Source organism: Lutra lutra, chromosome 1 (genome assembly GCF_902655055.1).
Source record: "Lutra lutra chromosome 1, mLutLut1.2, whole genome shotgun sequence".
NCBI lineage: Eukaryota > Metazoa > Chordata > Mammalia > Carnivora > Mustelidae > Lutra > Lutra lutra.
The window spans coordinates 73,701,346-73,724,007 of NC_062278.1; the positions used below are offsets into that span (position 1 = coordinate 73,701,346).

At 37.4% G+C, this 22,662-nt stretch overlaps 1 protein-coding gene across 5 annotated transcripts in view; it reads right to left on the reverse strand.

The window, feature by feature from the left end:
• LOC125098434 (phospholipid scramblase 1-like) overlaps positions 1–12,888 on the reverse strand; it is a 28,522-nt gene extending 15,634 nt beyond the window's left edge. Inside the window, exons 1-4 of one of the 5 annotated variants that reach the window (XM_047727262.1) lie at positions 12,757–12,871; positions 9,290–9,316; positions 6,419–6,499; positions 1,535–1,905 (exon numbers count right to left, since the gene is read on the reverse strand). In XM_047727262.1, coding sequence (XP_047583218.1) covers positions 1,535–1,905; positions 6,419–6,499; positions 9,290–9,302 — 465 coding nt within the window. In that variant the 5' untranslated portion in view covers positions 9,303–9,316; positions 12,757–12,871. Of the gene's footprint in view, positions 1–1,534; positions 1,906–6,418; positions 6,500–9,289; positions 9,317–10,429; positions 10,484–12,459; positions 12,601–12,756 lie in introns of those variants that run through there. The other 4 variants (XM_047727270.1, XM_047727278.1, XM_047727285.1 and 1 more) reach the window with 4 other exon arrangements.
• Positions 12,889–22,662: the final 9,774 nt, after the last annotated feature.

The following is a 22,662-nucleotide window of genomic DNA, read 5'->3' on the forward strand; positions in this document are numbered from 1 at the left end:
AGTGCTTTTATATTTTAAGGAATGTATATAATCAATTATCAGTATTTATCTGTATTTAATAATAGAATACCTTACTTCTAAACTTTCATACTTAAAAAAGTATAAAATTAAAGTTAATATTATCTTTAACTGAAAAACAATCTATTGAATGTGTTCACTATTAATGTGGGCAAACTCAGTGGGGCATCTGGGTGGCTCAGTGGATTCGGCCCAGGTCATGATCTCAGGGTCCTGGGATCGAGCCCCGCATCGGGCTCTCTGCCGGGCAGGGTGCCTGCTTCTCCCTCTCTCTCTGCCTGCCTCTCTGCCTACTTGTAATCTCTTTCTCTCTCTCAAATAAATAAATACAATTTTTTAAAAGATGTGGGCAAATTCAGGTCAAATAAAATTGACTCACACTAGAATCCCTCTAACAATTTTTTTTTTTAAATTTCCTTCTTGAAAAGACGTAGGAAATATTAAGACTCTATCCATTTGAAAAGCTTATTTCTGGATCTAAAAAATTTTTTTTCGAAGTGTGCTTGATACCATCTTTTGGTATCAACTTAATTTCCTCTATATATTCTGTAAGGCCTTGATTTTAAAAAGAATCTATTCAAGGTATTTGTCAGAGAATGTATGAACTACTAAAAGTTCTTACAATACATGCTGCCCAAGTGCACTGTGGGAAATTAGTACAGAGAGTACAAGAGAGCCAATTCATTTGCTGAAAGCTGGTTGGTTACCACAGGAATATATTTATTTGTTTATTGATCAGACACATAAAATTTCATATTCCTGCTCTACCTACCAGATTTCCAACACTGGGCAAATACTAACCCTCACATTGCTAGGATATGGTATCATGCAGTACACTAAAATCCAGGATTTTTTTTTTCTTACTGGTGGCATTAATAAAATTGGTTCTTCCAAAGAACAAAGCATTATAAAATACAGTTTTATTACTTATAATAAAAAGTATATCATGTTGTAAACAAAATATTAATTCTTTGCTTTTGATATCACTTATTGACACTCAACACCAAATTTAATGTTTATTTTCACCTTCCAGAAAGTTACTTGGTGCTGAGATTAAAGATACTGAGATCCAGCACCAAGGTTCCAGAAGTAAGAAGCCATTCCCACTTCCTTAGTGTTTTGTCTCCAAGTCAATTATACAACTTCTCTGGACCTCAGTTTCCTCTTCTGTAAAATGATGATAATTATAGCACCTATATATCATAAAGCTTCTAAAAGGATTAAATAAGTCAATACATGTGTTATACTTAGGAACAAAATCTGGAAATAGTGCTTAATAAAATTTTGTTATTGGCCATTACCACAGATTATAGTAAAAATTCAAAGAAAACACAATTTCTTAGGACATTTGCATTTTGCTTTAAAAGCAAACTTCACTTGGAAGAAGTATCGTAACTTGTTAGTATAAAATGTTTTACCATTTCAGATTTCTGTGAATTAGTCATTTCTTAATTTCATTAAGTAAACTATAAGTACGGTTTTATTTTTTATGAGTGTTTCATTTATTTGAAATTACCTGACTTAAATATTCCAATCCAGGTGGACAATCTATTGGAGGTGGTGGTGCTGGCATCCATGGTACCCCTGCAGGTCCACCTGGCTGACTGTACACTGGCTGGTGTTGGACAGGAAAGCCTACCTGGCCAGCACCTGAATAACCAGCTGGTGGAATTGAGTAGCCAGCCTGGGGGCCAGGGTAGCCAGCCTTGGGGCCAGGGTAACCAGGCTGGGGGCCAGGATAACCAGGCTGGGGGCCAGGATAGCCAGGTTGGGGGCCAGGGTAGCCAGGCTGGGGGCCAGGATAGCCAGGCTGGGGGCCAGGGAAGCCAGGCTGGGGGCCAGGGTAGCCAGGCTGGGGGCCAGGGTAGCCAGTGTGCTCTGGATGTCCTGAAATATAAACAGATGAAATAATTTATAACTGCACAGAAAATGAAACATGAATTCTTTGGGGATTACTCAACTGAAATTTCAGCCCAGAAATCCTGTTTCTATGAAGCTTAAAGTTTTTATTTTTATCTTCTATCAATTTTTCAATGAGATATTTGTGGTTTCATATCCCCTCCCATAGGGCTCGGGACTGTGAATAGAGTTGGCCCAAGCCTTATTCACTGTTCAAAACTCAGTTGAAATAGTCTTGAAACCTAAAAAAGTGATGAAAATCAACAACGATCTAGAGTCACCTACAAAAAGATTCTGGAATGCCTTAATAGAAAAGAGAGATGGCATTGTGTCAAAGGCCCAAAATAAAGGCTTTAAGTTTGCATTTCTAAAACCAAAGCACTTTATAGAAATATGATAATTCTGGAGTTGTGGAAATAGTACCTCCCTTATGTAAAGAACTAAGGGTGGTTTTGCCCCTCAGGGAATATCTGGCAAAGTCTGGAGACACTTTTGGTTGTTTTGGCTGGAACACAGGGTGATACTGGTATCTGGTAGACAGAGGCCAGTGATGATGCTAAATATTTCCTGAAATACCAGAACAGTACCCTGAAAATAAAGAATTGTAAATCCCAAAATATTATAGTGCTGCTGTAGAGAAACTCTGGTATAGAGGTAAAAACATGTTGTTACTTCCAGTATTGTCCAGGTGCTTATCTGGGTTAACAACTGGCCTGAACTTTAAACCCACATTACATTCCTATCCTAAGACCTCCTACGTGAAAAAAAATCCATTATGATAGATTACAAATTTAAATTTCAAAATTTACTGCTCTCAGCACTCTAAAAAAATACAATTTGAGCACCAAGGAAGGTAAAAAGTTACAACAGGCAATTTATAAATACTTTTAAAAAATTTATTTATAATAAATAATTTATAAATGCTTTTAAAAAATCATTGATAGCAAAATACACCATTACAAAAAGATTTAGAAGAGAGACTAAATCTCATATTAGTACTTTTTAAATATAGTTTTTATAGTTTATTCCTTCTTAGAATAAATAAATATTTACCAATGGTCTACAATGTGACTGGCTTTCTTCTAGAATCAGTGGACACAGCTATCAACAAGGTAACCCATCCTCAGGATGATTATAGGCAACTTTTGGGAAAACAAAAATAAATTATTTTTAAAATTATTTTTAAAAAAGATTTCAGATGGAACTCATAGAGAAAATGCATGGTGGAGAGGGAAAGGTACCAACCAGTTACTTTAGATAGGAAAAAAAAAAAAAAAGGTCTGTTGAGATCTAGAATATGAGAAAGGAAAAGCTTTGTATAAAGACAAAGAAAAGAGAAAAAAAAAAAAGAGAAAGGTTCAAGAGGAAGGAAAACCAAACGCAAAAATCTTAGACTTTAAGAATGAATTTGGGATGTTTGAGAAAGAGAGAAACATCATAAAGAAGAGGAAGAATAGAATCTGTTGTCAGTGAAGAAATAGGAGCAGTTCATCTAGAAAGCCCATTCATAAGAAGTTTCGATTTTATTCCAAGTGTGACTGACAGGACTTTGAGGATTTTAAACAGACAAGTGAGTTCCATAATCTCATTTATATCTTACAAAGTTTTTAGGAATGCTGAGCACTGGGATTTAAAATGAGAAATGCAGATGAAATCCCTGTCCTCATTGCCTAAGGGGAAGATAACCTTATATTTATCCTTTACTCTAGAGATCCATAAGACCAGTATGATCAATTGATTAATGAGAGTCGAAGGCAAGCTCCTTGAAAGAAGGGACCAGATTTTTATGACTATATATGCCAAAACAAAGTGTTGGGATGGGGAGAGAGAAAAGGAAGGAGTTGGGACATCATCCCTGAGGACTGCCTTTCAGCTGAGATCTAAAGGATACAAAGGAGTTGAGTAGATCAGGGGCACAGGGAAAAAGGTTTCACAGAGAAGCCCTGGGATAGTAACACATCTGTAAAAAGCCATGTTGGTTTGAATAGCAGAGAGTCGGGCTTAAGAGACAGTCAAAGAGAAGGCAGGGGAGCCCCTCAGGTCTAGTGAACCAAATTAAGCATTTTGGCCTCTATCATAAAAGCAACAACAAGCACCAACTTGCACATATGAGGAATTTGAAAGGCAACGTGGGGGAGATAAACCATAAGAGACTCTTAATCTCACAAAACAAACTGAGGGTTGGGGCAGGGGGAGGGAGAAAGTGGTTGGGTTATGGACACTGGGGATGATATGTGCTATGGTGAGTGTGTGAAGTGTGTAGGCCTGACGATTCGCAGACCTGTACCCTGAGGCTAATAATACATTAAATGTTAATTTAAAAAAAGCAACAAGCCAATGATGTACACATTGAATACAGTCCGTAAAATGAACAGATAAGCATTTTTAAAGATCACTGGCTACAGTGCAAAGATTAGACCACAGGCAAACCAAATGGGGATACATGAGTTAATAGGTTACATTATTAACATTATTTCAATCTTCTTGAGATTCTTGGAGAGGATAGCTGATTATTTCCCAAATCAATGAATTAAGCATACAGAATTACCTGAAATTTGGGTAATATTTTCATTTGTATGAAGTCCAATTGATTTAACATATTATTAGTACAATAGTCAACTAATATTAAATCACTCATTATTTGTAAATCTTTGTAATAGGTGTTTTACATATACTTTCATTCAATCTCCGAACAAAACTGAGTTGGAAAATATTAGACCCAGTTTATAGAGAAGAACTAAGGCTTAGAGGTTTAACAACTTGTTTGAACCACTGCACAACTATGAAGTATAGAAGCCAGAACTTGAAGGCTGAGACAGCCTCTCTATATCTTTTCCCCACCTGCATAAGGGGGGTGATTAATAACAAGTTTATAAGGTTGAGAATTAAATGAGTTACTCCACATTACACACAGTGAGCTCTCAATTTTAAACCATTACTACTGTTAGCATCATTGTCATATTAAGACCGGCACTATATGTGGCCTTAGGACTTGAGGAATAAAGTTAAGCTATTTTTCTTACAAACTCTTGTCTGATTATAACTGAATTTAATTATGTATCACCTACTTTTAATTAGCTGTGGGGTGGATTAAATCATTCTCTAAGTACCTTGGATACATACTGCAGCTTGCTAATAATTCTTCAAACAATCGCCATATAAGAATTTAGAGCAGTGGTTCTCAGCCCTGGCTGCACATTAGAATTACCTGGGGAATTAAAGAAATTACTAACCCTGGGTCCCACTACCTGAGCTTCTGCTTTAATTTTCCTGGGATAGTTCACTGGTAGAGTGTTTTTAAGAACTTCCATGTACAACTTAAGTGCAGGCACCCTTGAGAACTATATCTTAGAGATTTTCTAGCTCCCATTCTTAAAACTGCAAACATCTGGATGAGATCCAGGCCCTACTGGGAAATTTCTGGCTAGACAATTAAAAAGGCCATTTAATTCCCAAGCAGATTTATTTGCTCAGAGTAGAAAACAAAGGAGATACACCCTTCTGCCCAAACATGATCCCTTTTGATCCTAAATCCCCAGGATGGTCTCTCAAGATAGTAGTAGTCAGACTACTTGCAAATTTGGGTGCACCATGATCTTTGCCATTTAGTAAAGTTTTAATAATTTTGATAACTGTATTTGTCTAAACAAGAATCTCTGAAGTCTTCTATTTGTTGGTTCAAAGGGAAAAATGTACTTCCTAGTATGGAGTGATATGATTCAACTGCTTTTTTTAGGTGAAAAGCATGATTCAAGATGTGTACAAAAGCAAAGCTTTCATATGTTATGAGATGAAAACGAGAATTATCCCCATGCAGCTGCATTTTTATTACTTACAGCTTCCAGCTTTAAGTTCTTTTCTGTGACTCTCACTGTACACAAGTACTCTCAACTAATATCTGACTCAAAAATACCCAAGGATAAATCTCCTAAATGTGATTACATGATGAAAATTTTCAGAACAAATGAAGAATCAATTAAATCTCTCACTTAAAATGTGTATTTTGGGGTTTAATTTATGTGCAGACTTTATTTGCTAAATGTAACCTCTCTATTTTTTATTAACTCTATATCTTTACTATCCTGTATATGTAAAAATTACTTTGATGATATTTATGATACTACATAGTCAAGCAAAATGATCAAGAACTAGGCTGCCAATTTTATTATTGCACTTTTAGTAAAAGACACTACTAAAATATACATACAGAGATAGACACATAGATATATACATGCTTTGGGGAGTATCAGTAATTGAAAAATATGGGGTTTTTATTCTTTTTTTTTTAAGATTTTATTTATTTATTTGACAGATAGAGATCACAAGTAGGCAGAGAGGCAGGCAGAGAGAGAGGAGGAGGCAGGCTCCCTGCTGAGCAGAGAACCCAATGCAGGGCTCCATCCCAGGACCAGGGATCATGACCTGAGTTGAAGGCAGAGGCTTAACCCACTGAGCCACCCAGGCGCCCCTGGGGTTTTTATTCTTTAAACAAGTGTCTTACTTTGGAATGCTGCTGAAGGATATTCAGGGGGATGTCCAGGTGGTAAATTTGTTCCTGGATAAGGAGCCCTCATTTGCCCATCTACAATTTAGGGAGAGGTAAAACATATACCTTCTTTAATAAAATATATGTCAGAAAGAAAAATATATTGTCCTTAGGCAATTTTCATTTATATGATCCTGTGCTGTACTAAAATTGATAAAGTGAATTCTTCACTTAACTACAACAAGCTATGCTTGCTATCAGATTTAATTTGCAGTAGAATCCTGTTTCAAACAAATTCCTTTTTTGATAAAATGAGATGGCTGAGTTGCTGGGGCTGAATTTCTGGTTCTCAGATATGCCTGATGAATGTTCACGTCCATATTTTGATTCCATTAGTAGTAGGAAAACAGTGTTTTAAAACCACATGCAGACACTGAAGAAAGATGTAGGGATCATAATGGAAAGATTATGGATGATTTCAAAGATATCTAAATTACTGTTGGGACGCCTGGGTGGCTCAGTTGGTTAAGCGGCTGCCTTCGGCTCAGGTCATGATCCCAGTGTCCTGGGATCAAGTCCCATATCAGGCTCCTTGCTCGGCAGGGAACCTGCTTCTCCCTCTGCCTCTGCCTGCCTCTCTGTCTGCCTGTGCTCGCTCGCTCTCTCTCCCTCTGTCCCTGACAAATAAATAAATAAAATCTTAAAAAAAAAAAAAAAAGAAACCTGCTATAAAAAAAAATAAAAAAAAATAAATTACTGCTACAAGAATTATTTTTTAATTATGTAAAATAATGCATACATTTTAGTGTTTAAATATCCTTTTTACGCTTATTCTGCAACTCCCCCAATAAGGCTGAACCACAGAAAATTCCAAATATTTGACGGATTATGACCTATGAAAATCATAACTGACTGAATTACAAAAAACTAACATATTAAACTATGTTGAGAATTTTTAATCATTCTTCATATTTGTGTTTTCTAGTCACTTATTTAGTAGTGACCCCAATCAGACAAGAAATATTTGTTGAGCACCTCCTGTACAGCCTCTGAGTTGACCTCTGAGGCGATACTGCCTCTGTCTTCATGCAACTTATGGTCTATTGGACACTACACTTATACCATGTTTCATTATGGCTTGCTAACTATAAATTCAAAATAGTTTCTAACCAAATGATGAGGGCATGGCATTAATATAGGAGAAAAAGTAAGTCAAACTTTCAATCTGATATATTTCCTATATCCTTCTTTACCATAGGTCTTCAAAGACCACTCAACTCATATGGTTTCAGTAGGAAAGCTGGATTGTGAGCCACCCTTCTCCATTCAATTGGCTTCATAATAACTTTAGTAGAATGGACTCCATGGAGACTGTGCAAAATTCAGGTAACAAAGAATCCTCTACTTCCATCAGGGCTTTTCCCTGGACAGATAGTGGAATATAACCCGATTTATTATAGATCTCTGAAATACTGCAGGTCTTTCCATCCCAACCATTCCCTTGTTTGTTGGCTTCAAGGGTTGGCCTACCTCCTAGTTCTCTAGCTCTCAAGGCCCTGCCCACAGTCCCCACTCCCAACCCGAGTGAGATCACACTTACCAGATCTCAAGAAAACACACTGCAAGTGTGACTAACAGATCTACTCTTGAATTATATGTCACATTTTGGCACCTCTTAATAGGTAACATTGTTTGAACAAAAGTAAATATATATACATATCTAGGAGCAGAAATTCATATAAAGGGAAAACAAGCAAATGGGGAAGAGGTCAAGTAGACCAAAGGGAATATGACTGATGAATGGATTTCTGCATTTGGGAAATGGAACTTAAAATAACTTATAGATATCATGGGGCTGTCATGTTATCATAAAGAAATTTTATTTTTACTTCTATATATATTTACATATATACATACATACATTTTATTCCTATTATGCACACTTAAACACACACACAATTACATAGATGAAGAGTTAAAAGGTGACTATGACCTTGGCCAAAAGAATGCTTCTAAAATGATCTAAAGCATCCTAATGCTGCAGCAGATATGGCAGTGTAATACTGTATCAATTTACATTTAAAAAGCCTTGAGTTTTGTAAGTAAAATTAAATTAATATAGCAAACATTAAGAGAAGAAAAAAAACTTCATGAAGGAAAGCTGGGGTTTCTAGTCCTACAGAGTTTTTAATATATCTAGCAAGGTTGACATTGTGGTGAAAGATAAACGTCTCTTTGGTAGCTAAACAAAAATAAACAGAATATAAACCTTCTCACAAAGCAGGATTTTGTTTTTCATACTTTCCCCCACGCGGAGCTTGATCCCATGACCCTGAGATCATGAGCTGAGCTGAAATCCAGAGTTGGCTGTTTAACTGACTGAGCCACCCAGGTGCCCCTAGAATTTCCTTGATAGTAAAAAGCCATAACATAATGATTGTTATTTATTTAAACCTGCCCACATGTGTCTGTTATGAAACACAGAGCAAGGATATATAAGAAGATTTTATTACAATAGACTGATATATTAAATCTATTATCTGTTAATTTGAATTGAATGTTAATGCATATAAAATGCACATAAAAAGGCAAAAACTGATCTAGATGGAAGATAGTGTAAATTATATAACATATTTCCCAGTAAGACTAAAATTCCTTAGGCTTACCTAAGGTTTTTTAAAATATTTTTACAGGAAAAATTAGTGGTAGTGGATATATGTGTACTTTGTTTCTAGGTCAAAACAATGAACTAGACTCTGGGTTCTAAAGCATAAACAAAACAAAACAAATTATATCTTTTCAGAAACTGTATAAAACATTAGACAAAGAACATATTAACAACAGATTTAACATTATAAAATGAAAGTAAACACCTAAATTACTTACTTTGTTTTTCCATGATTTAGAAAAGTTCTGAAAAAGAAGACCTGATATTATTACATTGTTTACAAAATTTATAGGTCAAATATGACAGTTGAAACAAGATATTCTGAAACTAAACTTACACATAAGATATTCGTCTATTCATCTCGTCTACCAGAATGGTCATTTGAACCCTTTGGTCTTGATCCCATTCCCCACTGATGTGGTTCTGAGTACAACTTAAGAAGTTGTGGGTCACCCCAGGATGGTGGACATTTTCTACAAATCTTTGTGGGGAGAGGGTCTTATAAGGCAGAAAGCCAAAAGGAAAACACTATGATCTTAGGATCTCATATTGCATCCAAGTTAAACTCAAAAACTGGAGCCTTCCAATCTACACAAAAGAAATGTGTGATCTAGCACCCAGCCTTAGGGTTGGGCTCTAAACATGCTTCACCAGGACTGGTTAGCTATCAGATTACAGTACTGCAAGTATCTCTGGATTCCAAGTTCTGTGGATACTTTCTGCCCAACTTGAATAGTAAATTTGAAAAGGCCTGACCCTTTGTTCTATGTTTCAAGATACACTTTTAGCCAGAGAACCCACTCTCAAGGGTTGTCACAGTTGTAGCATCACAACAATACAACCAAAATTTTGTGTTTGGTTATTTCTACAGAAAATAATAATAATAATAATAATAATAATAATAATAATAATAATACAACACAATGCACTCAGTACTTCTACCTTCCAGTTCCTTGATTCCCCCTGATCTCTCCACTTAAAATCCCAATCCCCTTTCTGCCTGCTAATTACAATTAACACAAGGCAAAACCTCCTATCCAGAGATCCAAGGAAAGGAAAATAATAGACTCTAAAGCAGAACTTATTTGTCTGTATCTGTTCTTTTCTTTCCTACTTGGTTACATTATTTTGAGTCTTAAACTACAGATTTGTGAAAATGAGTCCCTGATGGCAAAACTACTATAGAACAAAATCTGGGTCCACACTATGCTGTAGGTTTTAGAATTTTTGCAATTACACAGTATCTCAAGCATGAAAAATGGTTATCATAAGTTCAGTTACAAAATGTTAAGTGACAAGTTGTAGCTGTATGTGTGCCAGGTAAAATAAAGAACTTGTGGAATAAGGATGATACTCATCATGTCACCCTGTCCACTCTTGTTTGCTTTTGATTTTCTCAAACTTAAGGGTCTATTAAAAAGAGGTAATGTCACTCAGTTTTGGAAACGACTAAGCTGAGTCCTGGGTGAATTAATTAATTAGTTAATTAACACAATAACTTTTAAATAATGTCCCCACTACCCTTACTAAGAAACAAATCCTTGAAAAACTTCCAAGAAAAAGAACACTGTATTCATCTTGTACTAAAAGACATAAAAGTTTCTAAGGAAGTCAAATATATTGTACCACTGGAATCTTAATCACCTCAGGACAAATATATAACTTCAAATTATAATCTGATTACTAAACACTTCTTCCTAATTCTGTTAAATGAGAGTTTCTGAGGAGATTAGTGCATCATATACTATAGTTATGTAAGTGTATCTATGGTAAAATAATTCTATCAGACACCATAAGACCCACTGCTGCTCTGGGCTATTTGAAAATTATAAACCTCTTCCATCAGGGAAGAGAAACAATGCAAGTGCCATCAGTCATGGCTCCATAACTCATACTACAGTGAAATCCTTGACCCATATCTTGGAGTCCTGAAATTTCTATCTTATTGCTTTAAAAAATATTAATGTACAATCTGGAATCCAAGGGAAGCATCCCTAATTTGGAAGATCTAAGACTACTATGCTTATAAACTAGGCATAAACTAGATTTGAATTATTTATTCATATTTGCTTCTTAATTGTTTAAGAACAAGGCAGTTAACATTTTTCTGAGTCCCAAGATGTGGATATATGTTCTGCATTATTTTAGCAAAACGTTACTGCTCTAAAGACAGTGACAGAATTCTATGTCCCTAACTTCCTTTGAATCTGAGAGCCAAAGGAAGTCTAAAATCAACCAGGCCATGGGTGGGCTTGGGGAAAAGTGAGGCATTATAGACAGAGAACAGTAGAAGTCCTGTGGCTAGAAGGAACTTTACTCACTTAAGGAAATGAAAGCTTTATGGATTACAGAAAAAAGAGAGGAAGAGATCATCAGACATTAGGATAGAGAAGTGTATGGGGACAGTTCGTAACCTTTAATATCTCTCTCCCTGAATTCTATGCTCTCAAAGGCCAGAAGATGGCCTATCTTGTACAGGACAAGGCACTTCACAGGTGCTTGTTGACTGAACAAGGTGTGTACAGTATTATTTCACTCCTTTTGGTCATAAGGAACAGCTCCCTTACAAATGTGAAAGGGTGCTTAGTCTCTGATCCAGCCACTTATTTTACATCCCACTTTTCTATCCAACTGCAGAAATCTGCTCATTTCCCTTTTCATTTATTCTTTATTCCTTGTGTCTACTCAGTGTTCAAAGCCTCACAGTTGCCATACTCTAGGACATGCTATTAAGAGAAAGTTCTGTGGTTAAGAAAGTTTAACAATGAAAAAGGAAATCATGAATCCCTTGACAATTCCACTAAATGACACTTGTACTAATGTTTCTCACATTCCTAAACTAGGAGAAACAAGGCCTGCCTGTTTGTGAAACTGGGAAGTAGCCATTGTAGGACCTCCAGGAATAACTGTATAAATAAAACCACATGGGAATCAGATAATAATCTTGGAGAAGCAGGGATTTTACTATTAAATATATTAAAAGCTAACCCTACTGAGTACTTGGGGCAGTGTAGACACAACTCCAACAGCTTTACACTAATATATATCACACTCCAACGCTTGTAACTCCTTTTGGATCTTTACACAATTTCAAAGACAAGGATGAAGATGAAGAAACTGATTCTGAGGCCACGGAAATTAAGTAGTAGAGGCAGGATTCAATCAGACAGGTGGACTCCAGAGCTAAAAGTTTTAACCTCTAAGCTGCAAACCACCGCTTTCTTTACAATTCATCTGGTGTTCTAGGGTGGCCAGCACAGTTTGGGGGGGGGGGTCCATCCATACACCTAATTAATACTTAGTGTTAAACGACAGCTAAGAGGGTCTATTATTCATCCCTTCTAATTCCACCCGTCCCCCCCCCTCCCAGTAAGTGGCGGATACCCACAGCTCAGGCTCTTGCCGGGCTCCTCAGCGCGGCGGAGAGGTGAACAGTACTAAGCGGTCGCTAAGCCTGCAAGGAAGTCTGGGCAGGAAACAAATGACGGGCCAGAGGGGTCCCACGCGAGTCGCCCTTCTGCTTCCGGGGTAGTTCCCTGGGGCCTCCGGGACCCTGACCGCCACTCACCCAGCCAGCACAAACCCAGCCCGCTAGCCCTCGTGCCCCGGCCCCCGCCAGCAGCCCCCCAGCGCCCCGCACCCTGCCCGGGAACCCGCGCGTCTCCCGCGCTCGGTGCGCGCCCACCTGTGGCTGTCGCCGCAGTGATGCCGCCGCCAGGCGAAGTACGGGAACCTCCGAGCTACCTCGGTGACGAGAAACTCTCCCGGTTTCGTTTCCTGGTTCCTACCCGGTCCCCGAGCGCCCGCGTGCCTGCTGGAGGGCGTGATTGCTGCGGGCGCCGGCTGCCGCGGCGATGCTGCCCCGCCTCCTCTCTTGTTCCCTACAGAGACTTCCAGGTTAGTTCTGCGGCGAACGGAGCTCAACAATGAACTGGGAGGTGGACGCCAGCTGGAACTTAAAAGTCATCATCAGGGATGTGGCCGCCCTCAGGGTGGGGTAGTGGGCACTAAATTCTCGGAAACTTCCGTTTTTCTGGCTTTAACCTCCGTCCCTTAGATTTCTCGCTCTCAAGTCTTGAGAGCAGTGGTGGTTCAGAGTACAAATGAGGGGGGGGTCAAGCTTGTTTTTCTTCACGGTGGTTTTTCTCTTTAGTTCTCTTAGTCTTTGCCTCCCTGTTTCTGTCACTTTCACTTTCTCATTCTGTCTCTGTCTTTCCCTCTCCTTCTCCCTCATTCTCCACCAAACGCTGTTAACAACTTTTAAAAGTCAAACTCACTAGACGTGCTTAGAATGTTTAATTTTTCTCACCGGACTGGAAAACACGCTCAGTAAATATTTGTTAGAGCGAACTGAAGGATTCACTGATTTTTTTTCCTTTAAAATATCTTTTTTATGAATGTAACACAGGATCTTCCAACCAATAAAGCTGAATACGGAAAAAGCAAAATGTGCCTTCTGCACCTCCCCTCCCCTTTTCTTACTATGACACTGGCCACAGTGAAGAAACATGTGAGAGGAAGGAAGAGGGGGTGGGAAGGGAGGAGAATAGAAAATGAAATTGAGAAAACAAGTAAAAAGGGAGGAGGAGGAAACCAGCCACTTAGGTTTGAATCCCTTCTCATCTCTGTGACTGCAAATTAAAATCCCTGTGCCTCTTTTTTTAATATGTCAAATGAGGGTATATTAGTAGTATCTATCTCATAAAATTAAAGTTAAAATATGTAAAAAGTTTAGAGTGATGGCTGCCATGGAGTAAGCACTCAATAAATATCATTATATATGCAAATATATATATACCCTGTACATAGTGTTTCTTTCCATAAAGAGGATTGTTTCACAAGGAGTGTTCTCTGGCGCATTTTTTTTCTCCTTTAGGATGCATCTTAGAAATCTCCTTACCTCTAATATAGAACAGTCTCATTGATCTGATCATCTGGGTGTAGTTTATTTCCTTTTTAATAATTAGAAATTTTGCTGTAGTCATCATCCTTGCACATATCCTTGTGTTTACTTCTGTTCTTCTGCCAATGAAGTATGAAAATGCCTGTGGTGGTGGATACTCCAGGGATATTTATTTTTGTTTGCTATCCAGTTTCATACTCAAAATAAGCAAGCTTCTTTCTTGCTGTCCTCTTCTTCATGGTAGTGTGTAGGATTTTTAAATTTTGCACCTTGGTTATGGCTCTTTGTGATCAGCCTTCTTATTTAAGCTATTTAAGGTTATTTTTAGCCAAAATCATTGTAGGGCTGAAGATCTTAAATGTATTCTTTCTAAAATTCTCCTCATTGCTCTAAACTCTGTTTTCTTTTCTAGACTAAGTGCTATAGACATTAGCTCTATGAGGCCTGAAGCCCCAAGGACAATTGATACAGTGGAAGCATCAGGAGAAGGTCCTGACATCTGGGTGCTTCAAGTTTATTTGTATTAGGACAAAACTTTATGTGTTGAAATATCAACCTTGGCAAAGATTTTTAGTTTTCCAGTTAGATTACCAAACACAAATTCTTTAGTTGTCAACATTGGGCCATACTATTTGGGAGAATGCTGGTGGCATTATCAACCTTCATCTCCAAACTTCAATGACACAACAGAAACTTTTTTTTTTTTTTCCTTTTTATATGATGGACCAACCAAATGGAAGTGTTCCCCTTTGGTGCGGTGGGGGCTCTGCTTTATAGCATGACTGAAGGACCCAGGCTAATGGCAGCACTGGCATCTTTAGTATATGGCTTCTGGGATTTTTCTGGGCTTTGATATTGAGTCTGCAGAGAGAAGAAAGGAGAAGTTGGTTGTACCTGGGAGGTCTTTATGGGCCAGGCCTGGAATTGACACATATCATAACATTTCCTTGGTTAGAACTTAGTTGAACCGCCACACTGAAATGAAAAACAAGCTGGGAAATGCTATCCAGTGTCTTCCCAGAAAGATAAGGAAATGAATCTGTTACTAAGCAAAAAACTTTTGTATCATTTTCTACAGATTCTTACTAAAGATAAAAACAACCCAAAAGTTCCTCCTTAACAAACCACATTGCCAGATGTATGGTCACAGCTGTTTATAAAATCTCAAGTTCTGTTACCTTACTAAGAATATTTTCAGAAATTTGTATTGAGAATCACTCCAAATGAGTCAGGTTTGATCATCAATACTCATATTTTTCCAGTCCCACTGAAAAGAGAAATGGGCATTTTAAAGGTATATGTATATGACTGAGTCTATCAAGATTTTCCAAGCAGCTCTTATAACAAAAATATAGAACATATAGAAAGGATATTCACCCAGAAATAAGAGTTCTGTAATGGCTTACTATACAAAAAGATGTTGCAGCTAGATTTTAAAAGAACAATAGAAGATAGCCATGAGCATAAGGCTGGGACATATGCAAAGTGAGGTCCTGGTGTCTTTCAGGAGTACAAGTTGTTAAGTACACTACATTGTAAGAGGGGACAGGTTACAGAGTTGAGCTCTTGATGTTGATGCAGAGACAATGAACTGTTCATCAAAATTTGCGTTTTCTTTTTCTTGGGATGGAATTGTTGCTGATAAGTGCTCAGCTAACATGTGGCCATGTGGCAGAATTGCAGCCAATAGCTGTGAGAAGAAACAAGTTTATTACTTCTAAGCCAAGGTTCTTAAGAAGTAGGTGAGCCTTCATCATGCTCTTTCCCTTCCATTGGCTTGATGCTAAAGATGATGAGACCCTGTGAAATGGTGGAGCCACAAAGCAGAAGGATCTTGTGGCCCTGAAACACCACATGAATAAAAGCTTCCCACAGACTAGAAACTCCCACCTTGAAAGGAAGTAAGGAAGTAAGGAAGTAAGAGTAAGGAAGAAGTAAGAGCCTTGTATTGAGAAAGGTATTGAAATTGGTTAGAGCAGTTATGATTATCTAAACTAATCAATCCTGGGGAAGGTAGGCAGGGACCACAAGTAAAAGCTCATACACTATGCTAAAGAAATTGGGTTTGATGTTGGAGAGTGGGTTGATAACATAACTTTAAGTATGAAAAGGACACTGTTAGTTTCTTGTTTTAGAAAAACTAAACTAGTGTGGATTTGTAGGATAGGAGAAACAAGGGTAGCATTTTAGTGACAATTCCAGACAAAATAATACAATACTGAGAAATATAGTGAGGTAGTGTTTACTGAAATTAGAAAGGAGGGAATGTATTCCAGGGATAGAAAGAAGGAAAAAAAAAAGGAAGAATAGTTTGTGCTTGGTGAGATTTTGGGTAGGGAAAGGGAAAAAAATTATTTTAAGAATGTTTTTGTGGTGCCTGGGTGGCACAGTTGGTTAACTGTCTGACTCTTGGCTTCAGCTCAGGTTGTGATCTCAGAGTTGTGAGATTGAGCCTCATGTCCACTTCTGTGCTCAGCATGGAGGCTGCTTAAGGCTCTCTCACCCTCTCCTGCCACCCTTCTCCTCAGTGCTCCCTCTCTTTTTCTCAAATAACTAAATCTTTTTTTTTTTTAAGCAAGAGTGTTTTAATCTTGAACAGTTGAATGGACAGTAGTACACACATATAGATAGGTACCACAGAATGAGATTAGGAGAGAGACCAGTTAAATTAGCTTAGTTTGAGATGCCTATGAGACAAAATGAGACAACTGAGAGATGATTAAGATATCTTTACTTACCTGTGAGAGAAACAGAAATATGCACAGTAATCAAATTATTGAAACCGGTAGACCCATACCATTGAAACTGCAGCGTGAGGAATGAGTCAGGCATGGAGATAAATGACACCAATATTTAAAGAGCATGGAGTTTTGATCCTTTCACTGACAAAAGAAAAAAAATGAAAGGGAAGACTAAGGGAAAACAGAAGGGTGGTATTTCCAAAACTGAAGTGGAAGAGACTTTTAGTGAAGAAGTAATCAAAGGTGTCACCAGCTGCAGGAAGGAAAAGAAGTTTCAGTTGTGGTGGCCAAGTGCTATGTGTAAGTCACAAGATCATGCTTTTTGGTTTGTACCCAATGACAAGAAAGTGTGCTTACACATACCTTGTGGTTAAACACAATGCCTAATCTATTGTGCCTTCCACCTTCCCAGTTCTAGATGGAAAGGGAGGTCATTAAACAGAAAATATATCCCATCATTTTATGCCACATCTGAAGCCTGGTTGGTGGATATAACCACAGTGGAAAGAAAATAGGATCTCACCCCATAGTTCCAGGTCCCTCAAATGTAGTAGTTCTCATTCTTTTTCAGGCAGAAAACAGAGAGAGACAGAGACTGGTGTGGGTGGGGATCCTGTGTTTTCAGTGGTCAGAGTGAGCGTGCCCACACTGCAGTATTCAGGTTGCCCTGGAAGGGTCACAGAGCCGAATCTTTTCACAAGTTTTACCACCTGTAGCTATGGTTTATCAGTTACCGTCTGATAAGCTTACCTCTCTTAGTATTTCACTTTGCACACATCAGACAATTTTCACTTACTCAAAATCCAAACCAACAAAACAAAACAAAACAAAATGATTGAATCGAAGGCCTAAAGTTTCTACTTGTTTAGCCAAAATCAAATGACTGTCTAAAGAGAGGACTTATTATCAGGTTTAAAAGGGAAAGCCAGAAAATCTAACCACAAAATAGGTTTTTTGTTTTGTTTTGGCTTTCAGTTAAAGATTTAATAGTTTTCATAGAGTCTAACATTTAAAAGGCCATTACCATTCTTAGCAAGGGCAACTTCATTGGAATGGTAGAAGTGGAAACCATATCTCAGTAATTTGCAGAGTAAAAGAGAAGACAATAAAATATAAACAATAAGTTTAGGGTTTAAAAAACAAAAACTACAATTACTGCTAACCATGCTTAAAAGTAATTGTGAGCAAATATCAAGATTATTAACTATGAGGATGTAATAAGAGACCTAAAGGAGAGTCAGGTTCATTGGACTAAACCTTTGTTAGTTGAAAGCGTAAACTTTCTTGGAGGTATCAGGAGCAAAAACAAGAGAAGAGACATTTTTATGAAACTCTAGGAACAATTTTTTTTTTTTTTTTTTTTTTTTAACAGAGAGATCACAAGCAGGCAGAGAGGCAGGCAGAGAGAGAGGAGGAAGCAGGCTCTCCGAGAGAGCAGAGAGCCCGATGCGGGGCTCGATCCCAGGACTCCGAGATCATGACCTGAGCCGAAGGCAGCGGCTTAACCCACTGAGCCACCCAGGCGCCCCTCTAGGAACAATTTGAAACCCTATTAACTGAAACCCTAAAATAATATTCAGATTATAAGGGTTCATGCTTATGAAGTACAAATATTTGGTTACTGAGTCAGAGGCTGAACTTGCATGTCATACTTTTTTATGAATGTCAAATGTAAACAAAACAAAGGAAGACATTACAAATAGAGACCCGCAGAAGGTCAACAATACCTTCAACTCCTCAGTAAATCGTTATAATAAGTCTATCCTATGTCAGCCTGAGTTTGGCTTATAGATTATATATTAAAAAGGTCAATGTGTAAAACCTCAATTACTTAATTACACTGCATCATGTTTGTCTTCTGCTTGGTCTCTCATGTCCCTTTACTACTTATTTGTACCACCTACAATCAAGTTGCCAGTGGAATCAACATTGACAAGTAGTAACAAGGCAACCACGTATCATGGTTTTTGTTGGAGATTAGTTTTACTTTCCCCAGCTCAGTACTGGCGGTGATTCAACATTTTAACTATATTTTTAAAAGAAGAACACTTTAAACTTGATCTTTCCAGCAATAATATGATGTTATGTCTTTTGTGGAAAAAAGAAGAAATTGTTTGTTATTTGATGTTCAGTGTAGGCTTGTAAATTCAGATGGTGAACTAAATTCAATTGCAAGGTAATGTTTTAAATTCATACCAGAGAAGGAATTACATTTATTTCTTTGGTCATATATTCATCTGTAAAGAGATAATAGTGAAGAAAATTTTTCATAAACATGTGTGATAACTTAAATATAGTGATATTTTAAGGAATGCAATTGCACTTATTAGCCTGGTAAAGAGATTCCAAACCATTCCTTCATTGAGTATTGAATTTCTAATTCATTCTTTAGACTTACAGGGTTAATGCACATTGGAGCATTAAGCAGGTGGGTTTAATCTGGGTTGTGTAGGTGAGGAATTCAAACAAACGAGGATAGATGTTAGATTTTTAAAAGCTAATATGGCAAGGAAATCTTTTAAATGGAGTTAAATATTCACTTATCCCCTTTTTCTTTCAAATAATTTTATGAAGCTAAATTATCAGGTAAATTTCAGGGTCAATGAGCTTGATAATTTTAATTCATCAATTAATACATCTTGCTAAAAAAACTTTTCAAAAGGATTGTATCAAATTTGCTTCCACCTGAACATTTGTTTGTATTTCTACTTACAGAATGAACTACTTTTTTAAAGAATAGATTTTCTAAGTTAAAACCGATATGCATAGAGTTATTAAGCTTTAAGTTAGATGCTAAAATATAATTTTAATGACATAAGATAGTTTTGATAGGGGCACCTTGGTGGCTCACTTGGTTAAGCATCTGACCCTTGATTTTAGTTCAGGGTCCTAGGATCCAGCTCCATGTTGGGCTCTGTGTTCAGCAGGGAGTCTGCTTATTCCTTTGCCCCTCCCTCAGTTCATGCTCTCTCCCCCTCAAATAAATAAATAAAATCTTTAAAAAAATAAAGAAAAAAAGTTTTGATAAATGTAGCATCCCTATATAATCATTTAAATAATTAATATAATCAGAAATTATTTCTTATGAACATATATACAAACCTTATTTTGTTATGCCAAATGTTATTATAAGGCAATGATAAAAGCACAAATGTTTTGAAAAGGAAAGTCGCAAACCATTTTATATGGTTGTCATATACATAAGGATTTTACTTAAAATAATATAAGGAAAAATTAAGATAACAATTTCCCAATGCTTTGTGTTCTTGTATTTACTTTTTTAAAAAAAAGATTTAATTTATTTATTTGAGACAGAGAGAGGGACAGAGTGAGCACAACCCCGGGGGAGGGGTAGAGGGAGAGGGAGAATCAGACTCCCCACTGAGCTGGAAACCCCAGGCAGAGCTCCATCCCAGAGATCATGACCTGAGCTTAAGGCAGATGCTTAACCGACTGAACTACCCAGGTGCCCTTTGTTTTTACTGTATTAACTGTCTTCAAAACTCGTGTAGGGGTAGGATGGAAAACCAGAAACATTATCTGTTGTGATTTAAGAGATGACATGCTTGGTGTTCAGAAAATGCTCATGAGGGATGTATGCAATAGTGACATGAAGAGAAAAATAGCAAGTGCCAAATCCAAGTGATGACTCTAGGGAGATTTATTATAAACCTAGGGGTTTTTTTGACACGTCTTATTTAGATGTTCTTAGAATTTTTGTATTCGAAGAGATGTTAGGCCCTTGGGGTCAGTCCATTTATTTGGAAAATGAAGAAACCAAAGTGCTAGAAGTTTAATTTGGTGAAGTAATTTATAGAATTAGTGGCATATGGATAAGTAGCAAACCAATTCTACAGGTTAATGTTTGCTTTAAAAAAAATCAAATTGTAAATAATATGAGTATTTTATAAAATATATAAAAACATGTAAAAATTACTAATAAAAATCAAAATATAAATAATATAGACATTTTATAAAATATATAAAAAATATATAAATTACTAATAACTATCACATATTAATGACCACTATAACACAATGTATTTGTCTCCAGTCTTCTCTGTATGTACAAGTATTTTGTATTTATAATAAAATTAGACTCAGTTGGTACAATTTAGCATGTCCCTTTCATTTAATATATAGTGATCCTTCAAAAATTTATGGAAGGGTTGCATAATATTTCATGTAATAATTGTACCATAATTTCTTTATTATTAATATATATAATGTTGCGTACAATCTCCTACATCAAACATGTGAGCTTCTAGAATGCTTTGAGTGTTATAATCCTAAATATTAAATTATTAGGTATCAGTGCTATTTGTCCTTGGTAATAAATATGTGCACAAAATGGGTCTATAGAGAAAAAATATTTGGGCATTTATTTTTGCATTATTTAGTTATAGATACAGTGTAGGAGGATATATGCACCACATAACCTTCTGTATTATAGCAGTTAATTGGGCAGTAACAATAGTTTCAGGTAAAACATTACATGGCATAACCAGGGCCCATGATCAGGGTTGCGTGATTGCAGATTGCTGCTGTAACAAATTGCCACACATTTATCAGCTTAAAATAACATAACTTTGTCATCTCACAGTTCTGCAAGTCAGCAGTCTGGGTTGGCTTGTCTTAGTTCTCTGATCCGGGTCTCACAAGGTTCAATCAAATCTTTGTCAACTGGGTTCCTAATTGGAAATAATCCACTTTTAAGAAATCCATTCAAGTTGTTGGCAGAATCCACTGTGGTTGTAGGCAGATTTCAGTTTCCTTGTTGGCTGTCAGCTGGGGGCCTGCCCATGGGGGTCTTCTAAACCTCAGAGCTAGCGATTGCTCATTGAATTCTTCTTTTGCTTGGAACCCTTTGGACCTCCATCTCTGCTGTGCCTTTCTAACTGCCTCTTCTGTTTTCTTGTGCTTTTTAGGCCTCGTGTGATTACCCTGGACCCACCAGATAATCCAGGAGACTACTCCTATCTTAAGGTTGGCTGATCAGTAACTTTAATAACTTTCACAATAGTACCTAGACTTCTGTTTGATCAAGTAAGCGGAAGATGGAAAATTGGGAGGGATATCTTTATAGTTCTTTTTTTAAGGTTTTATTTATTCATGAGAGATAGAGAGAGAGTGAGAGAGAGAGAGAGGCAGAGGGAGTAGTAGTCTCCCCGTGGAGCAGGGAGCCCCAGGTGGGGCTTGATCCCAGGTCCCCAGGATCATGAGTGGAGCCGAAGGCAGATGCTTAACCAACTGAGCCACCCAGTCATCCAAACTTTAGAATTCTATCCACTACAGGACCTATTCTGATTGCTTGAGTCCCATGCCATGCCAGTTAATACTTTTGATTTTAATTCCTCAATATAATCTAATGTCAGAACTTTGGCTGTTAGCCCTATTCCTCTACTCACTATTACTGGTTGAGGGAGCACCAGTTATTCCCCTGCATGACTGGGTATTGGGGTCCAAACCCTGCAGTTATAGCTATTTTATCCTGTGGACCAATCCTGACTTCCCCTTGGCACTCTACCAGGGGTTCCATGAGGCTGACTCCCTCTCCCAGAGGACAGCCTCTCAGGGATAAATCAAGTTAAACTTTACCATCTATTGTGCCTATAAAAATAGTTTAAGCTTTGGGGTTTGGGAAAACGCTGCTTGTTTATTTGGTACTTATCCTTGGGCTCAGAGATAATAAAAAATATAGGTCTCTTTAGCTCCAAATGAGATAGTAATAGGTCTCGGTATGGTGTACTATGGAAAGACCTTTTTTTGATTAGAGTGAAAATTCAGAATCCATTCTTCAGAAAAGTTTGAGGCTTCAATAACCATAGAATTGGCTCTGGGTGTGGGATAGAGAGATTTCTGAAAAATAAGAGTATTACCTCTTTCTCTCCCTTCCTTCTCCCCCTCCCCCTCCTCCTCCTCCTCCTTCTTTTTAACAGAGAGAGAA